General features: G+C 38.9%; 1 protein-coding gene across 1 annotated transcript in view; it reads left to right on the top strand.

Annotated features, from left to right (window-relative positions):
• Positions 1-25,925, top strand: part of CNTNAP2 (contactin associated protein-like 2) — a 1,203,666-nt gene that overhangs the window by 813,842 nt on the left and 363,899 nt on the right. The window contains exon 12 of the mRNA XM_009323034.1: positions 10,280-10,399. Coding sequence (XP_009321309.1) covers positions 10,280-10,399 — 120 coding nt within the window. The remainder of the gene's footprint in view (positions 1-10,279; positions 10,400-25,925) is intronic.

The raw sequence follows: 25,925 nt of genomic DNA, 5'->3' as shown, positions 1-25,925 counted from the left end.
GGCAGCTCTGAAGCTTTCTGTGGCTGGGACCAGTGTAAGACCAGCACAAGCACAGTGAATATCTAAGCGTTTCTTTGACAATCTTCCCCCTCAGATGCAGTGCCCAGTAATGCATTACAGCTACACAAATATGCCAAACCATCCAGATTTAAAATGAAAGTGTGCCTTACGTGGAGATGTTTGGCATGACTTGCAGTGCTCCCTTTCAAATGTTTTTATCCTGAACGCTGTTTATATCAGCCACAAAGAACCATGCTAGAACGTAGGGGTTTGTTGTTTTTTTTTTTTAAAGTGTTTGTGTTTCCTTGAATGACTTGATTCTCAAAAGCACCTTGTTAAAAATTGGCGTCTAATTATACTTCTTTCTTGTGATGTCTGTAGGCTGACACTGTTACAAGGATGCTAATTGCCTAATCTATGGCTTCTAATTTAAAATCACTGTTAAACTTGTTTAAAAAACCATCTTTGATCATCCTTTCGAATTTAAATTAATTTCTCTCTGCCCCTTCTCCCCCAGCCCAAAGCAAAGAAAGAACAAAGTTGAGAGAGAAACAGAAGCACCTTTGTTTTTTCCATTAATGGAATGTTTTTATTCTGTATTCATAGCAAATTCCTGGTTTGCACTACTGCATGGTAACTCAAATTAGTTTTCACCCCCATCGCAGTAATTTTCTTTATTATCCTGGTGGCAAATAAACTCGCGCTCTCTTTCTTATTCTGATTGCAACCCCTCTACTTTCTTTCCTTTGTTACCACAATGGTAATTGTCTTGTTTATCACTGACATAAATGAGCCTAGAGTCAACTTGACACACATTTGGCAAATTTCCACATATCTTATTATTTTTATTTTTCTCTGCTTTTTAATTTCCTTTCTGTTTCTACAGGGCATATTTGAATATTGCACTAATAATGAGAATCTTTTATAAATTCATTACCTCACAGTAGGAGGCAGAGGGGAGAGTGTGAGGCAGATATATCAGCTGGGAAGGTGCAATCCATAACTTCAGAGCTTTAAGAAGGCTGAAGCTTAGATCAATGGCAGCAGGAAGAAGGCTTGTGCTCAGTCACAAAGGAGCTTTGCTGATGGAAAGTTTTAATGGTATGACAGCCAATGCAGCGGTGGACAGAAATGTACACTAGTCCAGCCATAAAGCACTAAAATTCTTTGTTTGTTTACCTTCCCAATTCATTTTAAAAAATAGTATGCATGTGTGTATTTGTATAATATTTTAACATTATGATTATATATAAAAAAATTAAAGAACAGTCTGTCTTTTGGAAGCTATTTTTAAGATTTTGAGATTGCAGAGCAACGGAGCATTGGGAAGGACTATGCTGAGGAAGGGTTAACCAACTGCATAAGTAGACATTGAGGAAAACTGCTGGGTTTTGGGTTGTTTTTTTTTATTCTGTAGAAGTGGGCTTTATTGCTGGCATGTTTACCTTGTAGTTAATTACATATATTTCTGTGAACAAGGAAAACACTATTTTGGATTCAATTAACAGAAGCATGACTTGTGGGATGTGCAAATTAATCCTGCTGTGTTGGGCGCTGTCAACTCTTTGTATGCTGAGCTTTATGAAAAAATTGGAGAGTCCAGAGCAGAGCAGGAAGAATAATTTAGCACTGAGAAAACATGACCTGTGGCCAAGATGAACAAACTTGACCTTTTTAATGTAAAGAAGAGATTCATATCTGCAAATAGACAAAAGATGGCTGCAAGGAGGAGTACAATAAGCTGTTCTCCAAATTCATGGTGGGTAGAAAGAGAAATGATGAGTTTAAACTGCAGCAGAGCAGCTTCACAGTGTAGAGAGAGTGGGAGAAATGCTGACACTGAAGGGCTGGTGGAGCTCTAGGCTGCCTTGGCGTGTTGAGGAATTTACATCATGGGAGATTTTTAACTGGAGTATGTCAGGAATGATACATGGATGTAATTGAGCTTTTTTGGGACTGAGGTGGATTAGGTTATCTTTGTGGTTCTCCCAGCCAAGTGATTCTGCTGTTACACTAATTATAATCAAGAAAAAGATTCTGCTTTTTTTTTCTGGTGCTTATAGCTCCAAATATAATTTGAGCAATTGAACAACCTTTTCCCGGAACATCTTGTAGAAGGATATAGTACTTATTTAACGTGATGTTAAGAGTGGCAGAACTAAACCCTTAGGCTTAAGTTAACTTGCACTTGAACTGCTGTGAGTAAAACAGCTGTGCTGTGTGTGATAGACTCTTACTAATCTCACGTGGCCACAGTGAAAGGATGAAATTTTTAGCTCTTAGAATTCATGTGTTTGTCCTGGCCAATTATGAGAGCAAACCAAGGGCCCCTACAATGATTGTATCCCAGAAAAAAAAACAATCAAATCTTAGTTTCACTCTGAAGGTGTATGAAGATGCCAGGTGTTGTGCTTGCTTGTGCTTTTGGGACTGCAGTAGCTCAATTCAACTTCTGGCTGTGGAGGTAACCTTGTCATGGCTGAGAAGTAGTGTTTGGTCTTGGCTTTACTACAACTGGAAAAATTATTGGCTAAAGCATGTGCCATGTCATATACAGCTGTAATTCAGTGGACTTGTCATGGCACCTTCCAATATTCTCAAATTCTCTTATTTACGGTGAAATTTTCCAATTGCTTAATTTCATTTATATGTGAAAATTGCACTTTTGCTGGGTGGCTGTTCAAGTATAGCAACATCTTTTTAAAAACAGGAGAAAGTAATAGATGCAACATGAGCATGCAAATTGTATTATGGGGCTTTACAGGTTTTAGTTTTCTCAAATTTTCAGTTACACATAAAGCCATGAAGTGCAGGTTTTCTGATTTCCATCGTCATTAATAATTAGGCAATATTGCATTGGCAAATGCATGTCACAGTTGGACACTTCCTTATTTCTTGGGTTTTCCTGAATGCAAGTCATTTGGTTGTAAGTTGATGTAGTGTAACTGAATCTAGAATTCTTCTATTTCTTCAGAAAGAACTTTCTGGAATTTCTTTAGTATCACAGTAGATCCATTAAAAAAATCTTTCCCAAAAGAACTTTAAATCTCCAAATGAATTTTTTTATGTGCATATCACATTTAAGATGTGCATAAAGCTGCAGCTCACCAAGAAACACAGTTTTCTTCTTGGACATGAACCTCATTGCAGTTACTGACACATTCAGGCACAGTTTCCAAGTGCACGTAGACAGGGCACAGAAACTCAGCCCTGCAGCTAGCTGAGCGTGCTGGCACCTTCCTCCTGCTCTGGCATGTCATGGTGAGCACACTGTGAGCAGCCATGGCTGGCTGCTTCCTGGCTCGTGAGGACTAGGAGACTTGAAGGTCTTACAGCTTTATCTTATTAGACCCTTATCTTTTATTTAAAGTGCTGCTTTCTGTGCTTTTCTTACCAAGGTAACCTAATTCTACAGTGGCATCTCAGCTGCAAGTACCTGAAATTTAGCTGTGTGGCTTATGGTGAACAACTCTTGGCTGAAGATCCACCTTCTGGTCATGCAGAAATTGCTGTCTCTAGAAGTCCATCAGAAATTTAGTTTGAAGAACTATTGTTGGTGTTGCAAGACAGTTTTGTCTAGTTAGGATTTTATTTTTGTTCCCTACTACCACCTTCTTTGGTTTAGGGGAGGGTGTTATTTTAGCAAATATTTTGAAGATATTTTTAAATCAAGAAGTATTTTTGGAAAGGGGTCTTTGGCTGTATGCAGAAACTAAAACGGGCCTTTTGTAGTCATTTTTTACAGTAAGATAATTATGTAGTAAGCAAAAATAGCAAGAAAAAACCCCAAAGCAGAAGTCCTGGTTACCTTAGAATCTTCTCTGTGTAGGATCAGATTGTGTTTGGTGTTTTTAATGTTTTGGAGCACTTTTTAGGTGAGCGTGCCTGCACTTATAAAAGTTGAAGTGTGTTGAAAGAGCTTGAAACATTTTAGATAGTGTGCAGTTCTGTATCAGAACTGTGCTGATTTCTTCTTCAGCTTTAGTTTCCTCCTTCTATCGCTATTTGACTGATGAGGTTTTTGGATGCTGGTGGTGGGTGGTGCTTCTTGGTTTTTTGATTTGTAATTTATTTTAGATTTCAGCTTTCACAGCTGAAGGTGTAGGGAGCTTCTGTAAACTGACAGTCTAAAAGGGTGGAAGGGGCAAACCCGGAAATGTTCAGCAGCGGTTTTCAACCACATCTGCTTTGCCAACACCAAATGAACAAGGGCACCCTTAACATTTGGAAACCTGGCAAAAGCTACTTTGGAAAAAGTTTCAAGCTCACGATAATCAAGATCATGCTAAGTTACTGTTCTACTAATGAGTAAAGACTTAGTTTAGATAAATTTTCAGATCTTTTACTGTAGGAAGGATAATTACAATAATATAATTGCAAGCAGAAGAATCATCTAGCAAGGAGTGTATGTGTGCACGCACACAGGAAGATGTGAGGGATTTATGTACCAAAAATATACTGGTTATATAAAAAATAAACATTGTTATATATAACTATGTTTTACCATAAATTGGATGTAACAAAATTGCAATGCAGAGCATTTTTGAGAGTGTGCATCAATACAATATGGATTTCTAGCAATACATTGATCTCATTGTCGTATCTGAAAGGTTTACTTCACTTTTAAAATGCAAAATGTAAAAGTAAAATACTTGTTCACACTTATTTTTGGTTGACTTTGACAACACTTCTGTACTTATTCTAAGTTTAACTATAACTGGAGACTGAATTTTGGACTTTATTTTACTTTTTCTGTTCTTAGGCATTATAAGGATGAGTTCCAAACTACAGAATTTTTATATCCAAACTTTAAAAAACTGACAGACATAAGGTTTGGTTCTGACCATTGCAGCAGTAGTCCTACAGAATAACAAGAACATTGAAGTAGTGTTGCATCATGTTGGTTTTTTGTGGGGCTTTTTAAAAACTTTTTAATATGTATGAAGTAGTAGAGCAAACCAGCAGCTTCATGTGTTCTTACCGTCAGAATACAGATCCGGAATTCAGAAGGGGTCTTGTTCTCATACGTAACTTGCTTTGAGTCATGGTGAGACTTCTAGTTCCCTTAACCTATTTTAAAAAAATTGTATCAGACATGGTTTCTCCACTATATAGCACCGGAATGAATAAAGGCGGGGATAGGTTTGTTGTTGTAGTACTGGACAGAGAGAAACTTAAGCTGACAGAGTGGAAGCTTACGGTGTATGTGTGTGTATATATAAAAAATTATTTTTTAACATTTTCAGTTTTGCAATTGATCTTCTTAATATACATTATAATAAAGCAACAAATAAAATTCGTTCCTTTCTTTTAAAATAAACTGCAGGCATGCCATTTCAGTGTGAAACTATTTCTTGAGTAAGTTTGGGGTTTTTCCCCCCTTTTCTTGTCTGTTTATGCTTTCACCCCTTTTTAATGGGCTCAAGAGTTGAAACCAGCTTGAGTGACATAAACCCAAGCACCTCGCAGTCTATTCAGCTTTCAGTATTTTTCTGGGAAGTTGAAAGTGATGGAGAGGCGTAGCTGGACTTTGTGGATCTGATCCACTGCCTACTTTTGTCATTTTTACTATCATTTAATTCCATCAATTCCTGTGAATCTACACCTTTCCTATGCCCCTGTAAAACTGAGGAGATTTACTCCTGTATTAGCAGCAGTTTAAAGGAGTTTATCCCCTGCAGCAGCCATGTTCACTGACAGAAACAAAATGTATTGTAATGCGTTCATTGTGTCACATAGTGCAGACTGTCATGCTAGGTCTTCTATTTATAATAAGCTTTATCCTTATAAAAGGAGGCTATTTGTCAGCCCTAAAATTAACGCTGCCTTTTTACATAGTGATGCAGAAACTGTAGTTCACCAAGGTGCTACTGAAACTCTATGGGAACATCATGTAGGTAACAGAGTTGCTAAATCCTTTTTTTCATTCAGCTCTTCTGCTTTCTAGAGATAGGCAGCAGCTGCCCCAGCTGTGTGGGATAACTCTCTCTTGCTCTTTATGCCAGTCAGAAAGTAAAAGAGGAGTGAGAACATCTGCTTCCCTCAATCAGTAAAAAGCCATTGAAATCTTAAGAGAAGTTGACTCTTTCCAACTTTCGGCTGACTGTCTGGAGCTGGAAAAAGCTGTTCTGTAAACTGGTTTTCTGAACCATTTGCTTTTCCTCAAAGGTTTAAAATAGAGGATCCTAACAACTTGGAAATGAGTGTTGTCTTCCCCTGTCCATCAACACCTCCCCTTTGGGGTTCAGGTAAGCAGCTCTGGGAGTGGAAAAGAACCCATGAAGAAATGCAGCGATGGAAATTATATTAAGGTCTGTGTGGCTACAAGGTTTTTTGTTAGTTTTTGTTTCACTCTAAGCTGTTGTCCCTTAGAAAAGCTTGACTAGGGAAGCAGACTAAAAAGAGAAACTCTTCCCCTCAAGCCACGCTCAAGCCCACTGTTGTGAAAGTTAGCTTAGTCAGTGGTGAACTTTAAAATGCGTTTGTAGTTGCTTTTGTCAGCTAATTAAAATGACTGGAATTTCTGCCCAGACTGGGAAACTTAAAGAGGCTTGATGTTTCACACCAGAAGTTAAAATGAGATTTTTTTATTTTTATTTTTTTATTTTTAACTTCTTTTTACTTCATGTTAGAACACAGCCAAGCCCTATTCAAATTTTAGCATGAAATGGATTTGATGGTCTCGGTTTAATCTGTATTATTCAGGTGATTAAATTTTAAAAAGACTATAACATCCTTTTGGTGCTCTTCTCTTTCTGTTTTTCATTCTTTTCGTACATACTTTTTACCTGACTCTAAGACCTTGGATCACTGTTCTGACCAGGTTTTCACCTCCTATTGCTTGTAGACAGTTTTTGATGCAATATGAAAGCATGTCAAGTAAAGAGTGAGGAAGCCATTTGTAGGGTGGTTTTTTTCCCCCTCTTCTTCTCAGAAAGAATATAAGTACCATTTAAAAGAAAAAAACAAAACTGGATGTATTATGCTAGAAATGGCTTATCTGGACATCAGGGCACATGTTAGTTTTACCTTTAGCTTGGAAGATTGAGGTTTAATACTATTGTGAAGTTCCTTAGAAGTATATATATTGTGTGTTTGGACCAACTGCCAAGAAAGCAAATACACATTTTTGGCACTTTACTTCTACTGGCTTGAAAAGCAGAAATCTATTGCCCTTGTGTCTTCAGTCCTGCCATTCTTTTTTTTTTTTCTATCTTCCAGAAGAAATCAGCACTAAAAGATGCCCCCTTCCCCCCCCGCCGCCTTGTTTGTATGTAGATATATGCAACCATTTCTCCTTATTTGCATGTGAACACCGTAGACTTTATATCCAAATCTTGCATTTTGCTGACTTGTTCTTTCTTGGCTCTGTTAATTTTTTTGCTTCTTTATTGTAATCTTTAGCAATTGTCTAATTCAAGCTGTTTTCATTCTGCAATGGTCTCTTCCTTGTTGTATTCTGTTTTCATTTTCTTCTGTGTTTTAATATACTCAAGTGACTTCTAAAACAATGTTCCTTAAGTGTTTGTACTTTCACCTATTCTAGGTTTTCTTTGGGCTTCTTAATTTCTGTTTTTACCTGTTCTCCTTCTGTCTTACACACCACTGATCTCTCTGTGCAGCATTGCAAAAACCCACTTAAAAGGAGTACTGAATTATTAGATGGTCCTATGTTGTCTTCCTTTCTACGTCATCTTCTACTTCTTTCACATCTTGGTATCATATCTTACTCTCCTCCCCCTCACGGTTGCCTTCTCTACCTGGTGCTTAACACTTTTGTTCTGCTGTTTATGTTAGTGGCTACCCTTTGCCATCCAAAGTAAACAAAAAAGTCTCTTTCTGTCATCAGGTGTCTTCATACACCAGAACATGATTGTTTGCTGTTTCCTATTGCATCTTAATTACCAATTATTTTGTCAGTATACCAACTTCACTTACCCCTTCATTTTGTTTCTGTACTCCTGTTATGCGATTTGTACATTACTGCTCTGTACAATAGAACCTACCCTTTTATTTTTGTTTGTTCCCATTTTTAAGGTCTTTATGCACCTATGTATGGATAAAACCTGCCAAAAACCTATCACACACTCATAAAAACACTTTTCACAAGTTGCATTTATTTAGAATATCCCACTCTTTTGTCTTTATTTGAAGAACGATCTTAATTTCTATTGTTTGGTGTTCAACATAATGTTGAAGCTTAACAAATGCTGGCTTATTCAAAAGCAGCCTGTTCTATGCTATAATACTAACTAATAACTACTTACCGCTTTCTCCAATTCAGAAGAACAGAAGGAAGGGTGTTGTATCTAAATCCTTTAATTTTCTGTAAAAATATTCAGTAGGGATAAATAAGTGTCTGATTAAATGGTGTAACTTGGTTTTGTATTCCATATAACACTAATATTTTTTTCTGAATTGTAGTAGTATCTCTGTGCAACGATTGGCCTGTCTTCTTGAAAGGAGCAAACTCAGAGAAAAATGTCATATGGCCCTACATAAAGATCTGGATACTACAAAGAAAAAAACTCCCTTGGTTTTCTGAAAGGGTTTAGAAAATGAAAACACCAAACTTCTGGGAGACCATAAATAGTATTTGGCATCTTGGCTTGACCTGGAATGCATCTGTTAAAGTTTGCGACTTGGTATCGCAACAATTATACATTAACAGAGTTGGTATTTTATGATTACATTCAGGTAGCATGTAGAGAGTTAGAGAAATATTTCTAAAGAAAATTGGTTATAAATTCCTTATGAAATCTGCATGAAGTGTCTGAAAGCAGGCACAGAGTCTTCTTGATAACTAAAGAATCTGTTGACCTTAATTTGGGGAGAAAAGAGAAATGGCTTGGAATATTTAACAATTTAATTAAAGTGTCTACTTCTTGTATAAAATTGACTTTAGACCCTGTAATGAACACGTAAAATTTTTGAGGAAATTATTTCTCTTGTAGCATCAACAAGAAGATTCTCTTTATACATAGGTAACAGTCTAGCTTTGCATTCACGCCACATCAAAATTGGTGACTTTTTTTTAACTCCGCTTTCCTTCCTGCATCTTGATAGTTGGTTAGAGGCCTTTAAATGTGTGTGTGATCAGTCACTCATCATCAGAGCCCAGCAAAACAGCTCTTTCTTATGGACATTTGAAATAAAGCCAGTCTTAGCAAAGAGATCTCTTGCAAGAATTGCCAACAAATTAGGTGAATTTTTAGACTGGATATGAAGTCTGGTTAAACAAACATTTCATTTCTTTTAGCAGCTTATTGATGATTCCAAACAAAAAAGCTGTACCATCTGGTCCTTGGAAAACAAAAAAGAATTACACATTCCTTTTTAAAAAATTTGCATAGAAAAATATTTATATAATTTACCAATTTTATATATATATACTAATTTCTATAAATTACCAGTTTTACTTTTTCTATGTATAAAAAGATTTCATTTATTCATTTATGATACACATAACTTTGTAATAGTCATGCATTTCAAAGAAAATATGGGAATTGCTAGAAAAGCTTCTCTCTACAATGCTTATTGTCTCAGCTGTTCATCATAACACAATTTGATGAGCAGTATAACAACTGGAAATAGAAAGCAGTATAGAGAGTTCAAGGACAAATTGAAACAAACCCCCCTGCTAAATCAATTAAACTTCTTCCAGTAAATATTGTGAAATTTTAGACCTCACTGGAACACAATATTAGTTATGTAGATACATAATAGAGTAACTGCAGAGTTGTGTAGAGACAGGTATTACATGTAGTGAAAAATTTCACGATTTTGAAACTCGATGTTATTCTGAGTTGTAATAAAACCTGAAAAATTCTAAAATTTACAGAAGGAAAACTCATAAGCTTTTTGTTGTATCCCTTGAAAGAAAACTAAAGGGAAAAGTAGGTTGGATCAATAGAAGTGTCTCCATTTATGATGTAAAACTTAAACCAGTGTATAAACAGAACTCTGAACCAAAGTATTTTCAAAAATGGTTTAAAGATAATCTTGAAAAAGTTTGGTTGTTCCTCCCCCCACAAATTGTTGGCATTCTCTTCTTATTCTGGTTTTGTCTCACATGCCAAAAAATGAAATTGTGTGCCTCAAGCTTTTAATCACTTCTGTATCTTTTGGAAAGATGCTTTGTTTTCTGTGAGTGCCAGTGACATTACTTTAATATCAAAGGTATAGTTCTTGATATATAAATAAAGTCAATTTATTGTCGTTATGGACTTTTTGCTCCAGGATATGAAGTTCCTTATTGCTGTGTTTTATTTCATTCCAGCTATTTATGAACTCTCTTGTGAAGCATACAAACACTTGGGCAAAACTTCAAATTACTACTGGATAGATCCAGATGGCAGTGGGGCACTGGGACCTTTGAAAGTTTACTGCAACATGACAGGTAACTGCACTGTATTTGCTAATTAAATTTTTTTTTTTTTTAAATGTAGTTGGGAGAAAGAGTCTGTTCCTAATTCATATTTCCTGACAAAAGAAAAATAATTCCTAAGAGCTTTTCATGAGAGGGGTCATCAAATCTGTAGTCACCATTCAGTATAGTCTGAGCAAGGCAGTAGTTAATCCATTTCGTAAGCTTTTTGAATCACAGCTATTAATTAGCCTTAACAGGCCTTTGCATCCTCAGTGGTGCATAATAAAAAAAAAAAAAGTAGATATATACAGCTATTTACTGAAACTATTGTATACCAACATATTTGTAGTTCAGTAATGTCTGTGGTTCATGGGGTACTGTCGAAGGCAGCTTTTTAGAAATGTCAGACTTTTATTTCTGTACAGGTATTGCTGAGTTTCACACACTTACCACCATAGATAAGGAATAGAAATTAATTACAGGAGAAACAAAACATTTGAGTTTTTTCTTTTTTGCCTGTTTTGTCTTTTTAACTGGTGTTAGAAGGATGTATCTTATTTAACTTCTGGGACCATATAGACAACTGCATTAACTTATTTTGGTTTTGTTGTGTGGTTTTTTTTTCCTGCTTTTAACACTAGTTTTGCATGGGTAATTTCCCATCTGGGCATTCTCATGGAAGATATCCTGTCTTAGTCATCTGAGTTGCCATTCTGAGGTAGAAAAATATGATAATGGAAAAAGAAAACGGGGCAGTTTTCTGCACCGGGAGTATATTATTTCTTTGGTCCGTTAATGCATGACAATTGTTTCAGCACTTTTTCCTGATATGAAATGTTGGGTAGCTGATAACAACAGTCATGTCCCCTGACTTTCCCCAAATGTCTGCATAATAAGTTTGAATTTCAGTCTGTTTGTATTGGAAACGTGGCGTATGTCTGAGTCCTCAGACTTCAGCATCAGCAGCATGAACGTGAAGGCACTATCATAAATTGAAACAGTAACTCTGCCTCTTTAGAGATCACAGTCACTGAAGTTCATGTAGCTCTTCCTGGAGGCAGAAACCTGTACGTGTCTGGACCTGTGGGGTGGGTTTTATCCAACTTGGATGGGAGAGATTGCGGGGGGGCAAAGGGGGGAAGCTGACTTGAAGGGGGGATGCACAGCACACGCAGCAGACCCAGATCAAGCCCTCATAGGTAGACAGCCTGTTGGAGAACAGGAGAATACGATTGTTCCATATTGCCATTAATGTCTGCATTTGTCTAATAAACGTATACCTAAAAAGGAGCCTGATCTAAGCTCTGGGAGTGCCATCAGTCCTTCCTGGACTGGAGAGACAGGCCAGCCACTCTGTTCTGAGACGCAGGTGTAAAGGCAATCTTTCAGATAAGTGGATCCTGACCCATTTAGGGCTTTTAAAATCATAACTAGCACCTTGAACTGTATCAGTACCTAATCAGGCAGGCACTGCAGGGAACAATGCCAAGAATTGCTGATATATATCATAGCAATTTCTGGTATTCAGAGGAACAACCACTGTGTTCAGCGCTAGCTATAGCTTTTGGGTACTCTTCAAGGGTAACTTTGTAAATTAAAAATATACTACTGTAGTGGTGTCAGGCACAAAAAAGTACACCTATCCAGTACTACAGTATTGCTCATTCATGTTAACTATAAATATACAGCAGAAGGTCCTAGTAGCTTGTTCAACACTGGGGAAAAAACAGATAAGAAAGGTAAAAGTAACCATTTCATTTTACTAACATTTCTCGTCTACAAAACAGTTTCCAGAGTACTTAAATGTGACCTTTTCCTAACCTGTGCAAGGAGATCACGAATGCTAGGATAGAAGATTTAATGCTCACTCCCTTCATTTGGATATGATGCATGCTGTAGAAAAATGCAGTTTTCTGTTTTAACTGAATCGCTCTCATCAGCAACACTTCGCTACAAGAAAAAGGCATTTTGTACATATTACATGTACATCCATGTAACTATTTAAATTTTAAAATAAGAACCTAACAGAACTATTTCTTCATTAAAATGCAAATGACTGCAAGAAATATGTGAAAATTGATGGGAAGTAATTTTAATCTCTGCTTCTAAAACTGGAAGGCTACTCTGACAGTCATTCTCAGATAGCTCAGTGAAGCACATCACCTATATACATACTCTGTAGTACCTATACATTGCAGCTGTTACAGCTTTCATTTTCTTTTAATTAGTGGTCGTCTGTAAGCACTGAAGACTGTAGAAGGTAAAAAGATACGTTTTTAGGAGAAAATTCACAACACCCTAAATCTTTTTCTGAATCGATATAGAGTATTATCAGCAATACACGTACTAGAGAAGGGACAGAATGAGGTTACTTGAGGGCTTTACTTTGCTTCATCAATAACACATTTCTGTAGAACTCTGTAGCAATGATGCATATTTTGCCATATAACAAAAGGCACTATAGCATATTGGAGCAGAATTCTCAAATAATTTTAGTATCAAAATTGTGCCGGTTTATGGTCTTACTAGCACTATATTTGAAAAAGAACTTAAACTAGCTGAATTACCATCAACTTTTTTGTGAATGTGAAACTAAGTAACCTACAGATCTAGCTATACTGAATAATATGTGGAGTATACTAAATGAAAAAAACACTTCTTCATATGGCAGGATAGTGATATTTTATTTTAATAGAGACATCCTTAACTGTCTTTCCCTCTCCAGCCAGAGAGTCAAATCTAAATGTTCCTATTAACCCGCTATGTTGAAGAAACATCTCTATATTAAATTACTATTCAGGATGTTAAGAGACATTTTAACTATCCCTTGTTTCATTCAGGTGGAACTAGCAAGTAAGAACATCTTAGTGACTAGAAAAGTAATGTAAAATGTAACTTGCTGGTTTGGTTCCTAGGGAAAACAAGTCCACAAGGTTAGGATTATTAGCAAAGCTAGTATCTATCTTCCTAAAACAAGGTGGCTTAACAGTTATGTACTGCTTTCACACTTACTGTAGTATAGTTTTACTGGTGCAAAACGTTGGAGAGTAAGCTGCACTCTCACTTGACTATAAACCTGCAGGGGCAATATCCTGAAAAGCCACTGAAATTGTATATTTAGAAATTGCATCTTTAGCCCTTGAAGGTACTGTATCACAAATATTGAATCACAAATTTCATTATTTCACCATTATGTCAACATTTCACCTACAGATTTTATAGTCAGAAAGTGTTAGGGTTCCCAAACGTGTCAAAAAATTATTTAAAAAAAAAAACAACCAAAAAACTGAAGAGAAAATTGTGGTGCAGTAGAGAGCTGTCTGGGCATATTTCTGGGCATAATCCATATCCATCTTTAGTATGTCTTTAATTTAGTAAACTGGGGAATGTCATGATGAGTCCTGTCCTTCACAGATGTTGCTGTGGTAACTAAAGATCATTCTGGTTTCTAAAACGTCCTGGCAATTCAATAGTGCAGTCAAAGACATAGAAATACATATGTGCGTGCACTCCCCACAGCAATTCATGGTCTCTACAAACTACTCTGTATTGTCAAAGAAATCCCAGATCCCCCCCATTCTCTTGTCCTTGTCTTCTCCAAATAAACCTTGTACTCGCAGTCCTTTGTTTTGATAGTGAAGAGGTGCCAAGCACTTACATTTTGTGCCCTTATAGTGGAATTAAAATGTTTGAGATATCACATTTAATTTTCTATTCCTTTTTTTTTTGCTGCAGTAACAGAGCTTTTCAAAATCTAGGGCATTGCAATAGATGTTCAGCAGCTTTCCAAATACTTACCAATAGGAACTATGTAAATTTTAGGAAGCTTTTTTTTTAATGAAAAACAGCATTGAAAATGTTTAGAATTGGAAAGTTGGAACTTTTCAAATTAACGTAAAATATGGAAAAATATTCCTTGAAGCTGTGATGTGGTGTAATGTTTAACCATTAGACTGCCTTTCGGTTTAGTCCGACTTGTGATCTTAGGCCAACAGGGAACCCTTCCAAACCTCTGTCATCTTAAGGCCAAGGTCCTACCCTCTTTCAGAGGCAGGTCCACAATGCAAAGTTAGACTCTGCGTTCAAGAAGGTTTTTCCAAAGATGGAGGGTTCTTATCTCAGTATCCAGTTTAAGGCCTTTCCTGTTTTCTCTTTAATTTTCATTAGAACAGTAGCTGTAGTGGAAAGACCTGCTCTTTTAAGATATTTGTTGGAAGATGTAAATTTTGAGTATATTACAGCTTCACCCCATGCTCTGCGTGATATTTTGTATTTCTGAATCTCTAGGCTCGATTCAGTTTCCTCTGGCAGTTTTTGTTTCAGTCCCATTGAGAAAGACACAAGAAATACGTTAATATTACTCCCTATTTTTTCTGTTTCTTTCTTTTTTCCCCCTTGGCCCAAGGAGGGTGGGGAAAAGGTGTCGGATCAGTAAGTTTACCCTGATCTGATCTTGTGCATTTGTCCTGCAAGAATTTTCAGAACGGATGGTGAGGAATAAGCAGAGGAACAATGCACAGGGACCATAAGCGCTTAGTTATTTATCCTAATGGCTGTACGGGATGTCAGTCGGAGAGGCAGACCAGTCTTTCTGTAGTTCCTTCAGGCTCTGTGCTGAGGGTAGGGAAACCATAGTCTTTCTGCTGTTTCTTCTGCTTCATCATTTAGACCACTGATGCAAAGCAGAACTGAAAGGTTTCATAATCTATTTTACCAGAAGATATGTCAGTTAATTCTTTCTATTGGTCCTGAAGTCATTATGCCTCTGTGATGTGGCTTTTATCTCATTTCAGGATCCAAATAGCTGCAAGCATAATGGCTCCATTTGAGCGGTACTTACCCTATCCCCTTTCTAGTACAGTTCTTTTGCCTAAAGCTGCACATCTTCAAACACTTCGAGAAATCATTATGCGTATTCATAGCCTGCCTCATTAAGGTCAAATGTACAGGGTGGCTTCTCTACCCACTCTCCCTCTTCCTCTCTTTCTTTCTCCGCTTTTTTAACAGAAGTGGCACATGTAATAATTACTGCAATGACTTTGTGAGTAGACATTAAACAACCATAACTGTCTTATGCTGTGATTTTTCTGTCTTCTTTCTGTAAATAGTGGGTCACTGGAGTGCTTTTTACTATGACATATGTAGAAACATATGGCATGAATAGAAATGTGCCATTCATCACTAATACTGATGAAAAGTGCCCCAGCAGCGGTAAATGTTTAATTCTATTCAACGTATCTGTATAATTAGTTTTTCAGATGAGACATTTTGCTTGAGAACTGATTTACTGAACTTCCAAGGTACCAAAACTTTTATTCCTACAGATATATAGAAATGCATGTGAAACACAAAATTTTGAGCAATTTAATTCAATAAATAAAAGTAAAGACTTTTTTTCTGTGTAGATTCTCCAGTTTGATAGAGGAAGGAATTAGTATTTTTTACTTGTTAACTCAAATAATATAAATCAGCACACATTTAAAGGCAATAAAGAAAATTTTGTCATTGGGCAATGGTAAGTTGTTGCATGACAATGAAAGTATAGAGACCTTACCCAGTGTCATCCTATTGTAGAAAGCTTCCAATACGAGTATTTAAAGTCTTTTACCTAAAATACAGGAAGCAAAAATGGCTTCAGTGTTTCAAATATGACATATGAAATGAAATTTTGATTTTTATCAGCATCTCTTGTACACTTTTCCTTCAGTTGTAGAGCTTTGTTTTGGAGGCTTTTTAATGAGTCTGTCAGACATTTTTGCAAATTAAAATGACATTTGAGAGGTAAAAAGAGGAACAAATAATTAAGATGGATTGAGGCTGTTATTGCAGAGTATCCAAGCTTATTTCGTAGAATCATGGAATAGTTTGGGTTGGAAGGGACCTCTAAAGGTCATCTAGTCCAACGCCCCTGCCATGGGCAGGGACATCTTCAACTAGATCAGGTTGCTCAGAGCCCCGTCCAACCTGACCCTTGAATGTTTCCAGGGATGGGGCATCCACCACCTCTCTGGGCAACCTGTGCCAGTGCTTCACCACCCTCAGCGTGAAAAATTTCTTCCTTATATCTACCCCCCTTTAGCTTAGAGTCATTCCCTCTTGTTCTGTCGCAGCAGGCCCTGCTAAGAAGTTTGCCGCCATCTTTCTTATAAGCCCCCTTTAAGTACTGATAGGCTGCAATAAGGTCTCCCTGAAGCCTTCTCTTCTCCAGGCTGAACAACCCCAACTCTCTCAGCCTTTCTTCATAGGAGAGGTGTTCCATCCCGCTGATCATTTTTGTGACCCTCCTCTGGACCTGCTCCAACAGGTCCGTGTCTTTCTTATGCTGAGGGCTCTAGAGCTGGATGCAGTACTCCAGGTGGGGTCTCACCAGAGCAGAGTAGAGGGGCGGAATCCGCTCCCTCGACCTGCTGGCCATGCTTCTTTTGATGCAGCCCAGGAAATGATTGGCCTTCTGGGCTGCAAGCACACATTGCTGGCTCATGTCCAGCTTTTCATCCACCAGTACCCCCAAGTCCTTCTTGGCAGGGCTGTTCTCAATCCCTTCATCCCCCAGCCTGTATTGGTACCAGGGGTTGCCCCGACCCGGGTGCAGGACCTTGCACTTGGCCTTGTTAAACCTCATGAGGTTCACACGGGCCCACTTCTCGAGCTTGTCCAGGTCCCTCTGGATGGCATCATGTCTCTCTGGTGTGTCGACCACACCACTCAGCTTGGTGTCATCTGCAAACTTGCTGAGGGTGCACTTGATCCCACTGCCTATGTCACTGATGAAGATATTAATACAGTTCTGGTCCCAGTGCGGACCCCTGTGGGACGCCACTCGTCACCAGTCTCCATCTGGACATTGAGCCGTTGACCACTACCCTCTGGATGTGACCATCTAACCAATTCCTCACCAATTTCCTTGAAGATGAAAGAAGACCAGAAATAACCACAGAAAAAGAAGAAAATGGAGGGGATGTGTGGGGAAGGGCAAAAGCATCAAGCCATTTAAGACACTGTTTTTGGCTAGTTGACTTATCAAGGTAGGCTCTCTGTATAAAGAAGGGAGAAAAGATACTGAGGAAGAAGTAAAATATTAGTCATTGAAGTATCAGGGGATTTTGTCTGGAGCAGCATCTCTGGTGACAGACTTTCTTCCTAAGGTGAGTTCATCCTGCTAGCGTCAGAGTAAAATAACAGACCCATGAGAGACCTGGAGACAGAACAGACTATGTTTATGTCTTTGCCTGTCAAGTAGGCTGAAACATCCTGCATCTCAGGTTTAGTTCATTGATTTTTTTTTTTTTCATCTGTTCTTATTTACAAGGCATGCCCTTTGTATTCCAGGTTTCATTGGTTTGTCACTTTGTTTTGCTTTCGGCTTTTTTATTATTTTTAATTTATGTCAAATAATTGGCTTTCTTGTGAAAATGTTCGTTGTGGTACTTAACTGTATCTCAACAAATTTGGCTAGTGCCTTTCCTCCCCATGCTCTGGAGCACAGTACTGACTGTTGGTAAGAACGTGGTCATGGTTATTTTTCCAGCTGGATGTAAACTTTCCACTCGGCCTCAATCAGTTCACGGATTGTAATTGCCAGCCTTTATCTGAACTCGTCTTGATTAGATGCAGCTTGCCGTCTGGAATCCTTCTGAAATAAATCTGAATGGTTTTCTGTTTGTTTTTGCCTCAGGTTAACACTGAAAAATGATGATGTTAGGCACTCCGGTGCTTGGCAGTTACTTGTTGACTGGTTAAAGCCACTATCTAGATGGCAAAGGATGAGTGAGTGTAGGCTGTCGCTGTGTTCTGTGACAGCATGTTGAGTTTGCCATATTGGCAGGCTTTTAAGGATGGAAGAGTAGCCTACAGGCTACTCAGCCCTACTGGTAAAACCACACTTGAGTGCCATGTGATTGAGAGATGTTTTTTTATTACTTTTATGTTCAGAACTTAAAAACACACTGCCAGAGAAACAGTCTCCACACAGAGATGAAGGTTTTAATAATTTCAGGGCTCATCATAATATAAAAAAGGTAGAATTTGTTGGAAAAACAGGATGTGAATCCACATCTGATGACTTCACTAAACAAAAATGTGTTCTAACAAAAATGTGGTGTCATGACTTTAGGGTTTGCAGTAAATCACGTTAGAATCACATGATTCTAAATCATATTAGAATCTCTAGATATTTTCTCCAGTCACCCTTGCATGTGTAGAAAATGAAAAGCTAGCCCAGTGTATAACTGCAGAGAAAATATCTAAACCATAAAATAAAAAATACCTTGTGAAGTCTGACCCCAGGAGGAGGTTCTTGACCTGGTCTGTTTCAGTAGAGGACAAACTTTATCACTGGCATTTAAAATGGTAGCTTCTCAAGTTGCCAAGTAATAGAAACATTTTCTACTGTCTGACTACTTTCTTTTGTTTCTTCTCCTTCTTTCTTCCTGCCCCACCTCAAGCTCTGTAGCATCATATACAAGAATATAGGAATAAAAGTTTGTCATGTCATCCTCTTAATGTGTTCATAGTTGGAGCATGAGCATCACAGAACATCCATACATCAGGCATAAGGCAAGTAAATATGCACCAACCTCAAAGAATGAGTACAAATTGGCATTTGAGAGCGACATAGCAGAAGTAGTTGAAAATAAAACAGAATCTTTGTTTTGCCAAATTATTTAGTCTAGGGGGAGGAAAAAATCCCGACATCATCTGCAATCAGAAAAAATTCCTCATTTGTTGGAAACTGAGCTCTGAACAGAAATTAGAAAACAACGCATCTTTTTAGAACTCCTCATGAATTGCAGGACCTCACAAGCCTATATTTCAAGAAATACGTCCATAATTGGGGGAGAAGAAAAAAGGAATGGTTGGAAATAGGATGATGAAGGGTACCATCTACCTTAAACTGTTACTGTGAATGTAAAAAGCAGACATTTAACTTTGGATTCACTCCCCCACATGTGTTCTACTGGAGATGTGAGGAAATCAGCAAAAGCTGCTTCAGGCCAGTGATACGCTTCAGTTATCCCTAGAAAATTGCTCCTGTAGAGAACATTATTGAAAGCCCAGACAAAGCTTGTGTTTTCTATAAAACCTTTATTTCTGCTTTTGGTCACTTCAGTCGAGTTTAAGACTAGACAGTTAATTTACCTCTGAAATGATGGGAGAACTTGTTGAGCTTTTTAAAATTTTATTTTATTTTGATGGTAATATTTTCTGCAGGGTTTTTCTGTTGTTTGGGTGGGTACAGGTGTTGGGGATGTGTGTGTTTCTGCCTACCCCCTACATCACTGGGAAAGCTTTTCAATGCTTCTCTGGGCTTTGAGGAACAAGCCCAGTGATCCAGCTGTACTGCGTCAAAGCCTGGAAGGTGTGAGTCACTAGGTTCAGGTGGGGATTTCTGGTATACAGAAATACTTTCTCATATGTGCTTCCCCCTTAAGGCTTCCTTGTCCTTAAACAACACTTTCAGAGAATGGCTTCTCAGCAAGTCATATTCAGAGGTCATTGTTTCTAACTGCTAGTACTGTCTTGTCTTGTTGACAGATGGTGGGACTAGGAAGAAAACCACTTACCTGTTCTAAGTATTCTTTCAGTTGTCATTTTCTTTGAAACTGAAATCAATGTAACTAAAAGATCACAGAGCAGATTAGTTTAAAGGAAACATTTAAAATCCTGTTCAGGTGGCAAATAGTGTATTAAGTTCACTTATTACTGAGATAGTCAAGTGATGAAAAGATGACAGACAATTTTAAAAAGAGAGAAGAGAGATTCATTCCACTCTAGAATTCCCAACCAGTATTCAGGATGCAATGCTGCACACTAATGTGTAATTCTCTAAATTAATTTGCCTAGAAGGGCAGGTTAGCTGTGTTGTCACTATTGCTGTTAAAAAATCAGGCCTTCTTGCTTCCTCCTGTATGCTCTGACAGATGTTTTTTAAAAAGAATTTATTTGGGCAATGAATAAGCTGCAGTAGACATCCATTTTGACCTGTACATACGCATACACGAGAGGGGAAAGTACTGCTGATGCAGGTTCCCTACAGAGCCAGGAGGTGTACAGAACGACTCTCCCGCAACTCCCTCCCAGGACTTGCTAACAAGTGAAGTTAGTGCAGATTATGTAGGAGTGTGAATTTACAGTGTTATGGAGAGTTTATGCGAAGGTTGTCTTTGAACACTCCTAGTCAATCCCAAGATTACATACATTTTTGCATTTTTGCATTTACATACATGTTTGCATTTTGTCACTTAGAATTAGTCTTAGTGCTTTTCTACAAAAGAAAACAAATGTGCAATAACTATGATGTGAATTTACAGACAATATTTTTACTAATTTCCAGAATGGGCACTTAGTACAGGTTTTGGGGTGGCATCAGAAATATGCTGTAAACTCACCTCCATCTCTGTTCCACATGGTGAGAGACAGATAGAGCTCAGGAAGAAGCCTGTAGGGTGATGGCAATAAGGGCAAAAAGGACTTAAATCTGGGATCATCTGGGAATTGGCCATTTTCTATCTCCAAGGCCACAGAAAGCAGCACTTCCTCTGAAAATATGGCAGTCAATCAGAAGGTGCTATGAAGAGACTGCTTACATCCATGAAAATCAAGGAGGAATTTTCCTGGGAGAACCAGAGTTGGTTGCAACCACTGAGATTATCACTTGCTCCACAGCATCAGAAGGTGAAGAATGGTTGAAATAAATTTGTTACAACTTAAAAGCAAACCAATGATAGCATTCCACATGGTTTAGTGAGCAGAGTCCAGCCAACAGGGACAAAAGAAGGAGTCTGAGACCTTGTGCAGTGAGTAGGGAACAACCACAGCTGGAGAACTTCCACAGAGCAAACTTTCAGATTTGGAATGGAAGCCTGCAGATTATGCAAACCAGGTCTCTTGTTTAGAGAGTCTCAACTGCTAAGTGTAAGGATCTCCCTCCACTCGTGTACTGGAATCCAAGTCTGCCTGATTTCAGACAGACAACATAGGATACAGCTTGGCATTTCAACGTCACATTAAGGGCATGTGTCCACTTTTATTGTGTTTAGAGTTCATGTTTATGATCCAGAACTAACATGCTTTTTATGCGTCCTGCTTTAGGGTTTTTTCTATTTGCTAAGCCCAAGTTTTCTTTTTTTCAGGGAGCCTGAAAATATTGGCTTTATCTAGTATGTGTCTGTATTACTGTGTCAGGACATGCTTCCCTGAGTGGGAACTATTGAGGTAATGATCTTCCATTATCCTAGATGAGATTTATGATACTAACTCCACACACACTGAAGCATTCAATAGTAAGCAATTTAAGAAAATCAGTGAGAATAAATTATTCCCTTCCATTCCAAAAATTATTATTGTGGGTTTTGCCAAAGCGGTACCCTAAACCTCTTTGGAGATATTTCTCCAAAGAGACTAGCTTTTTTGCTCCACTTTGGGATGCACTTGTGCATCACAAATAGAAATCACTGTAGATTTTCTTTCAGGCCAGCATTGTCTGACTGCAATGGAATAAACCTGTCAGTAGTCATAAAAGAAAATTAATTATGTTTGTCAGTAGTAATAGGACAAAATACTGTCACAAAACAATTGGAAATGGCAATGTTTTAAATTACTGTATCAGAGATCTAGGACCATCACTGCTCAGATGAATTCCCTTTTTCTTAGCAATAGTCTGTGAAGAGGAATTAGTGCTCTCACAGAGGCATGGCTGTTCCACAGAAACTGCTTGGCAGGCAAGTTGAGGGAGTTAGAAAGGCAAAGCTGACTTAGGTCTCCAAAGCCTGAGCATGCGGAGTTCTCTCCCTTCCGCGTACTACTCATGGGGTTAGATCAAATATGTTTTTGTCAGAAGCATTGGCTTCTACCTGAAGATGCTTTCTTGCTAATATTGATCTGGTAATTACCACAGAACTATGCTGAAATGGTTACTCTTACTTGTGCTGTACAGTGAGCATCTAACGAACAAACAGCTGAGCTAATTGGATGCTAACCAAAAGCTGTACTGAGACTATTCAGGTGACTGACATGTCTGCTAGACCGAGTAGATACAACTGGGGTAGACTCACAAGTATTTCTGGTCAAGAGCTGTTATTAGCAAAAGGCCTTACCCATGAACTTGCTTTGTACACTGGTGTACATTCACTGCTTGCTTGTCTGTCTCATTGCATAAACTAGATTACTTAGAAATGACAAATCTATGGGAATTAAAAAAAAAACAAAACAAAACCCGATACTAACCTACTTAATTAGTGTTAATGTTCAGAGGGGTCTTCTGACATTTATTTCAGCGATCTTTACCAATTCCACTGTGTACTGGAGCTCTGAGTGGTTGCTTCGCTTCTGCCTGACACTTTTGCCATAATGGTCACAAACTTTTGCTACAACTGTCATGTTAATATTAAAATTGTGTTACTTAATGCCCAACTGTATTGCAAACCTACACTTTCAAATGGTTTGCAGGGCTTTGTAGCATCTGCAGTGGAAGAGAAGTGCTGCAGATGCCAGAGACTAGCAACCACATTTTTCATTAAATCAGAGATAGAAGAATCAAATTAAAGTAGCTGCTGTTTCAGACTTCTTGCTAGGCAGAAGTTACTAATAAATCTTACAGGTTTTAGTAGTACACTAAGTCCCAAACCTATACAACTTTTCAAGATTAGATCTTAATATTTTCAAATCAAATAATATTTCTTTAAGGTGTAGCTAGAACAAAGATGATCTCTAATATCCCTTGGCGTTACTTCCTTTTCTCCCCTGTCCTTTTGTTTCCAGTCCGTATTGGCTTGGGAAATGTCTGCTGTTAAGCCAGTTGCTAACACTTTAGTTCAAATGTATTTGCGACTAACATTTTAATACTGACATCAATATTAGATCTCTTCACATTCCACTTTTCAATAATATTTTCTGCTTCATATGGCCTGGAAGTTGTTTCTTCAGATTGATGAATGAGATTGCATGTGGAGCAATTGTCAGTATTACCTATGTTCTTTTGAGCAAATAAAAAAAGTAAACCTAAATCCTGGACCAAGTCTGTCAATCTCTTGAGGTACTCAGTTCTCTCAGAATGCTCTGTCTTTTTATGTCTTTAAAAAATTTTGGTTTTTATTTAATTTTTTATTTCTTGTAGATAGGTTGGTTTTGTGTTTGTTTTGTTTTTTAAGAAAATAGAAGGATCTTTATTTTTAATTTATTTACAGCACATCCTTATGCCTGAGTGAATATCTGCCAAATGACTGGAATAAAATGGATTTTTAAGAAAACTAAACAGTTCGCTGCCCAGTTTCTTAAGAAAACTGGAGAGTTCAGCTCTGTTCTATGTATTGCAAAGATTTTTCCATTATTAGGAAATTCTTAGAACTTTTAATTTTTTGACCCTTTATTTTTGGTGAATTTAGTATTCACTGAATTTATGTATTGACCATGGGTATGCCAGTTGTGCAAAGGTCTTTTCATAGATGGCTTTACTTTTGGGAACTGATCTTTTTTTCATGGGCTAAAAAATGCTATAAATGAAAGCTAGTTTTGTATCTAGAAACTTAGACTAGTTTTAATTCTTGAATTAATGATGGAAGACTGTTACCTTACCATCAATTTCCTCAACTATCCAGATTGCATGTTTAGTGAAATTTTACTCATTAAGTAGATAATCAGTGGATTACATTGTAGCAAAAGTTCGGCTCTACTGAAACGTTTCAGTTGCAACATCAGATTCTCTGAAACAGTTTTGTGAGTGCTAGAAATTACAATTATTATCAGCATAGTATACGTTCCTTTTCCTGTCAGGCTTTTTTTGTGTGTGTTCTTTTTAGAATAGAGTAGATTAGTTGAGTTCGCAAGGACCTACGACGACCATCAAGTCCAACTGCCTGACCACTTCAGGGCTGACCAAAACTTAAACTGTAGTGTTAAGGCCGTTGTCCAAATGGGGCATCGACCCCCTCTCCAGGAAGCCTGTTCCAGGGTTTCACCACTATCTCGGTGGGTGTATAAAAAGCAAAATCTTCAGTCCTTCTTTGCACTGAGTCAGTGACTTGTTTTTCGCGAGTGTTGCAGGGAAAGCCTGCTCAGTCCACGCGGCTCAAACCAAATTGGGATCGAAGCGCTTTATTGATCGGTCAGCAACATGAAGTGAAGCAGCAATCGGTGAAGTGCTGCAATCAAGATCAATAGTAGTAATACAACAGGTAAACCCCCAAACTAGACACTTACTAACGTTAATAAACACCAGCAAATTCCTAAACACCGTCTGTAACAAACGCAAAAGAGATTTCTGAAGTGCTGCAAGGCTTTCCATAGGGAAGGCAAGCATTGTGCAAAGCCCTGGTGAGAACTCACCTGTACCACTCGGGACCTTTCTCGTTCCTCAGGTTCAAGAAAGACAAATTCCGTGTGGGATGAAGGTAAACAAAGACTAAGCAGTGTATTAGGGGCATGGAGGGCCTACAGATGAAGACGACTAGAAGGAGCAAGACAAAGGCTGAGAGGGCCGCCATCACTTTCAAGAAAGATGTCAAGGGTGAAGGCCAAAGGAGGAAAGGAGCTACTGAAGTGCAAGGAAGAAGATGTGCCAAGGGCAGGGACAGCCCCCTGGGCCTCCTGGGCGCAGGGGCTGCCTCCGGGCCAGCACCCCAAAGGCCTTCCTCCAAAGGATGCTGGGTGGAGGGGCTGTGGGCGGGGCTGCGCATGGGGGGGCCCCCCCATCAGCGCCATGTCACAGTGCCACCACCCGGCAACGCAGCAGTCACAATGCCCCGGGGCGGGATAAAAGGGAGCATCCTCCCGTGTCCCGCTGCCAGAGCCGGCCCGGGGGCAGCCCAAAGACATCTGAGAGGAAGTCCTTGAGGAGCTGGTGGAATTACTTGGAGGGTGCTGAGGGAGGAAGACCGGAGGAGGCTGGACGAGGCTGCTGGAGGTTCTCCGCTGCAAGGCCAGTTCCTGGCAGGGCCACCTTCAAAGCTCATCTGAGGGACGGAAATTCTTTTCAGCCGGACAGCAGAGGCAAGACCAAGGGAATGCCTTCTAGAGGAGCGCTGCAGAGCTCGCCATCCTCATCCCCTGTGGAGCCAGGGGCAGCAGCTGTAAGAAACGGGATGCACAGGTGTTGCCAGGGGTGCCAGTGCTTTGGAGCACCCACTGGCGTCCTGCCAGGCGCGAGAAGGATTCTTGCCCCCAGGGTCGATCAGACCAGGGGCATCTGGCCGCTCTTGGAAGCCCCTGAGATGGCGCCAGGTTGAGGGAGAATAGGGCTTGGGCATCTCCTGGGAGGCATGACCAGCCTGTGGGACGAGGAGGCAGGTCTTGCTCACATGCTCAGGGAATAGCCGATCGCCAGCGCTGGGGTCAGGAAGGAATTTTCCCCCGGGGCAGATTGGCACTGGTCCCCGGGGGTTTTTTGCCTTCCTCTGCAGCATTGAGCATGACCACTTGTCAGGGCTCCTCCGGTCCCTTTTGGCGAGGTTACTGCCTGCTGCTCATGCACCAGGAAGACGGCCTCTTGTGCCCTAGAGCTGGGGGGAGGAAGGCTTTTTTTCCCCCACGGTGGACTAGCAAGTGTCCCCGGGGGTTTTTT

This window comes from Pygoscelis adeliae, unplaced genomic scaffold (genome assembly GCF_000699105.1).
Source record: "Pygoscelis adeliae isolate BGI_AS28 unplaced genomic scaffold, ASM69910v1 Scaffold264, whole genome shotgun sequence".
Taxonomy (NCBI): Eukaryota; Metazoa; Chordata; class Aves; order Sphenisciformes; family Spheniscidae; genus Pygoscelis; species Pygoscelis adeliae.
Note: the sequence above shows the minus strand (reverse complement) of the source record. Positions and strands in the feature narration are given on the sequence as shown.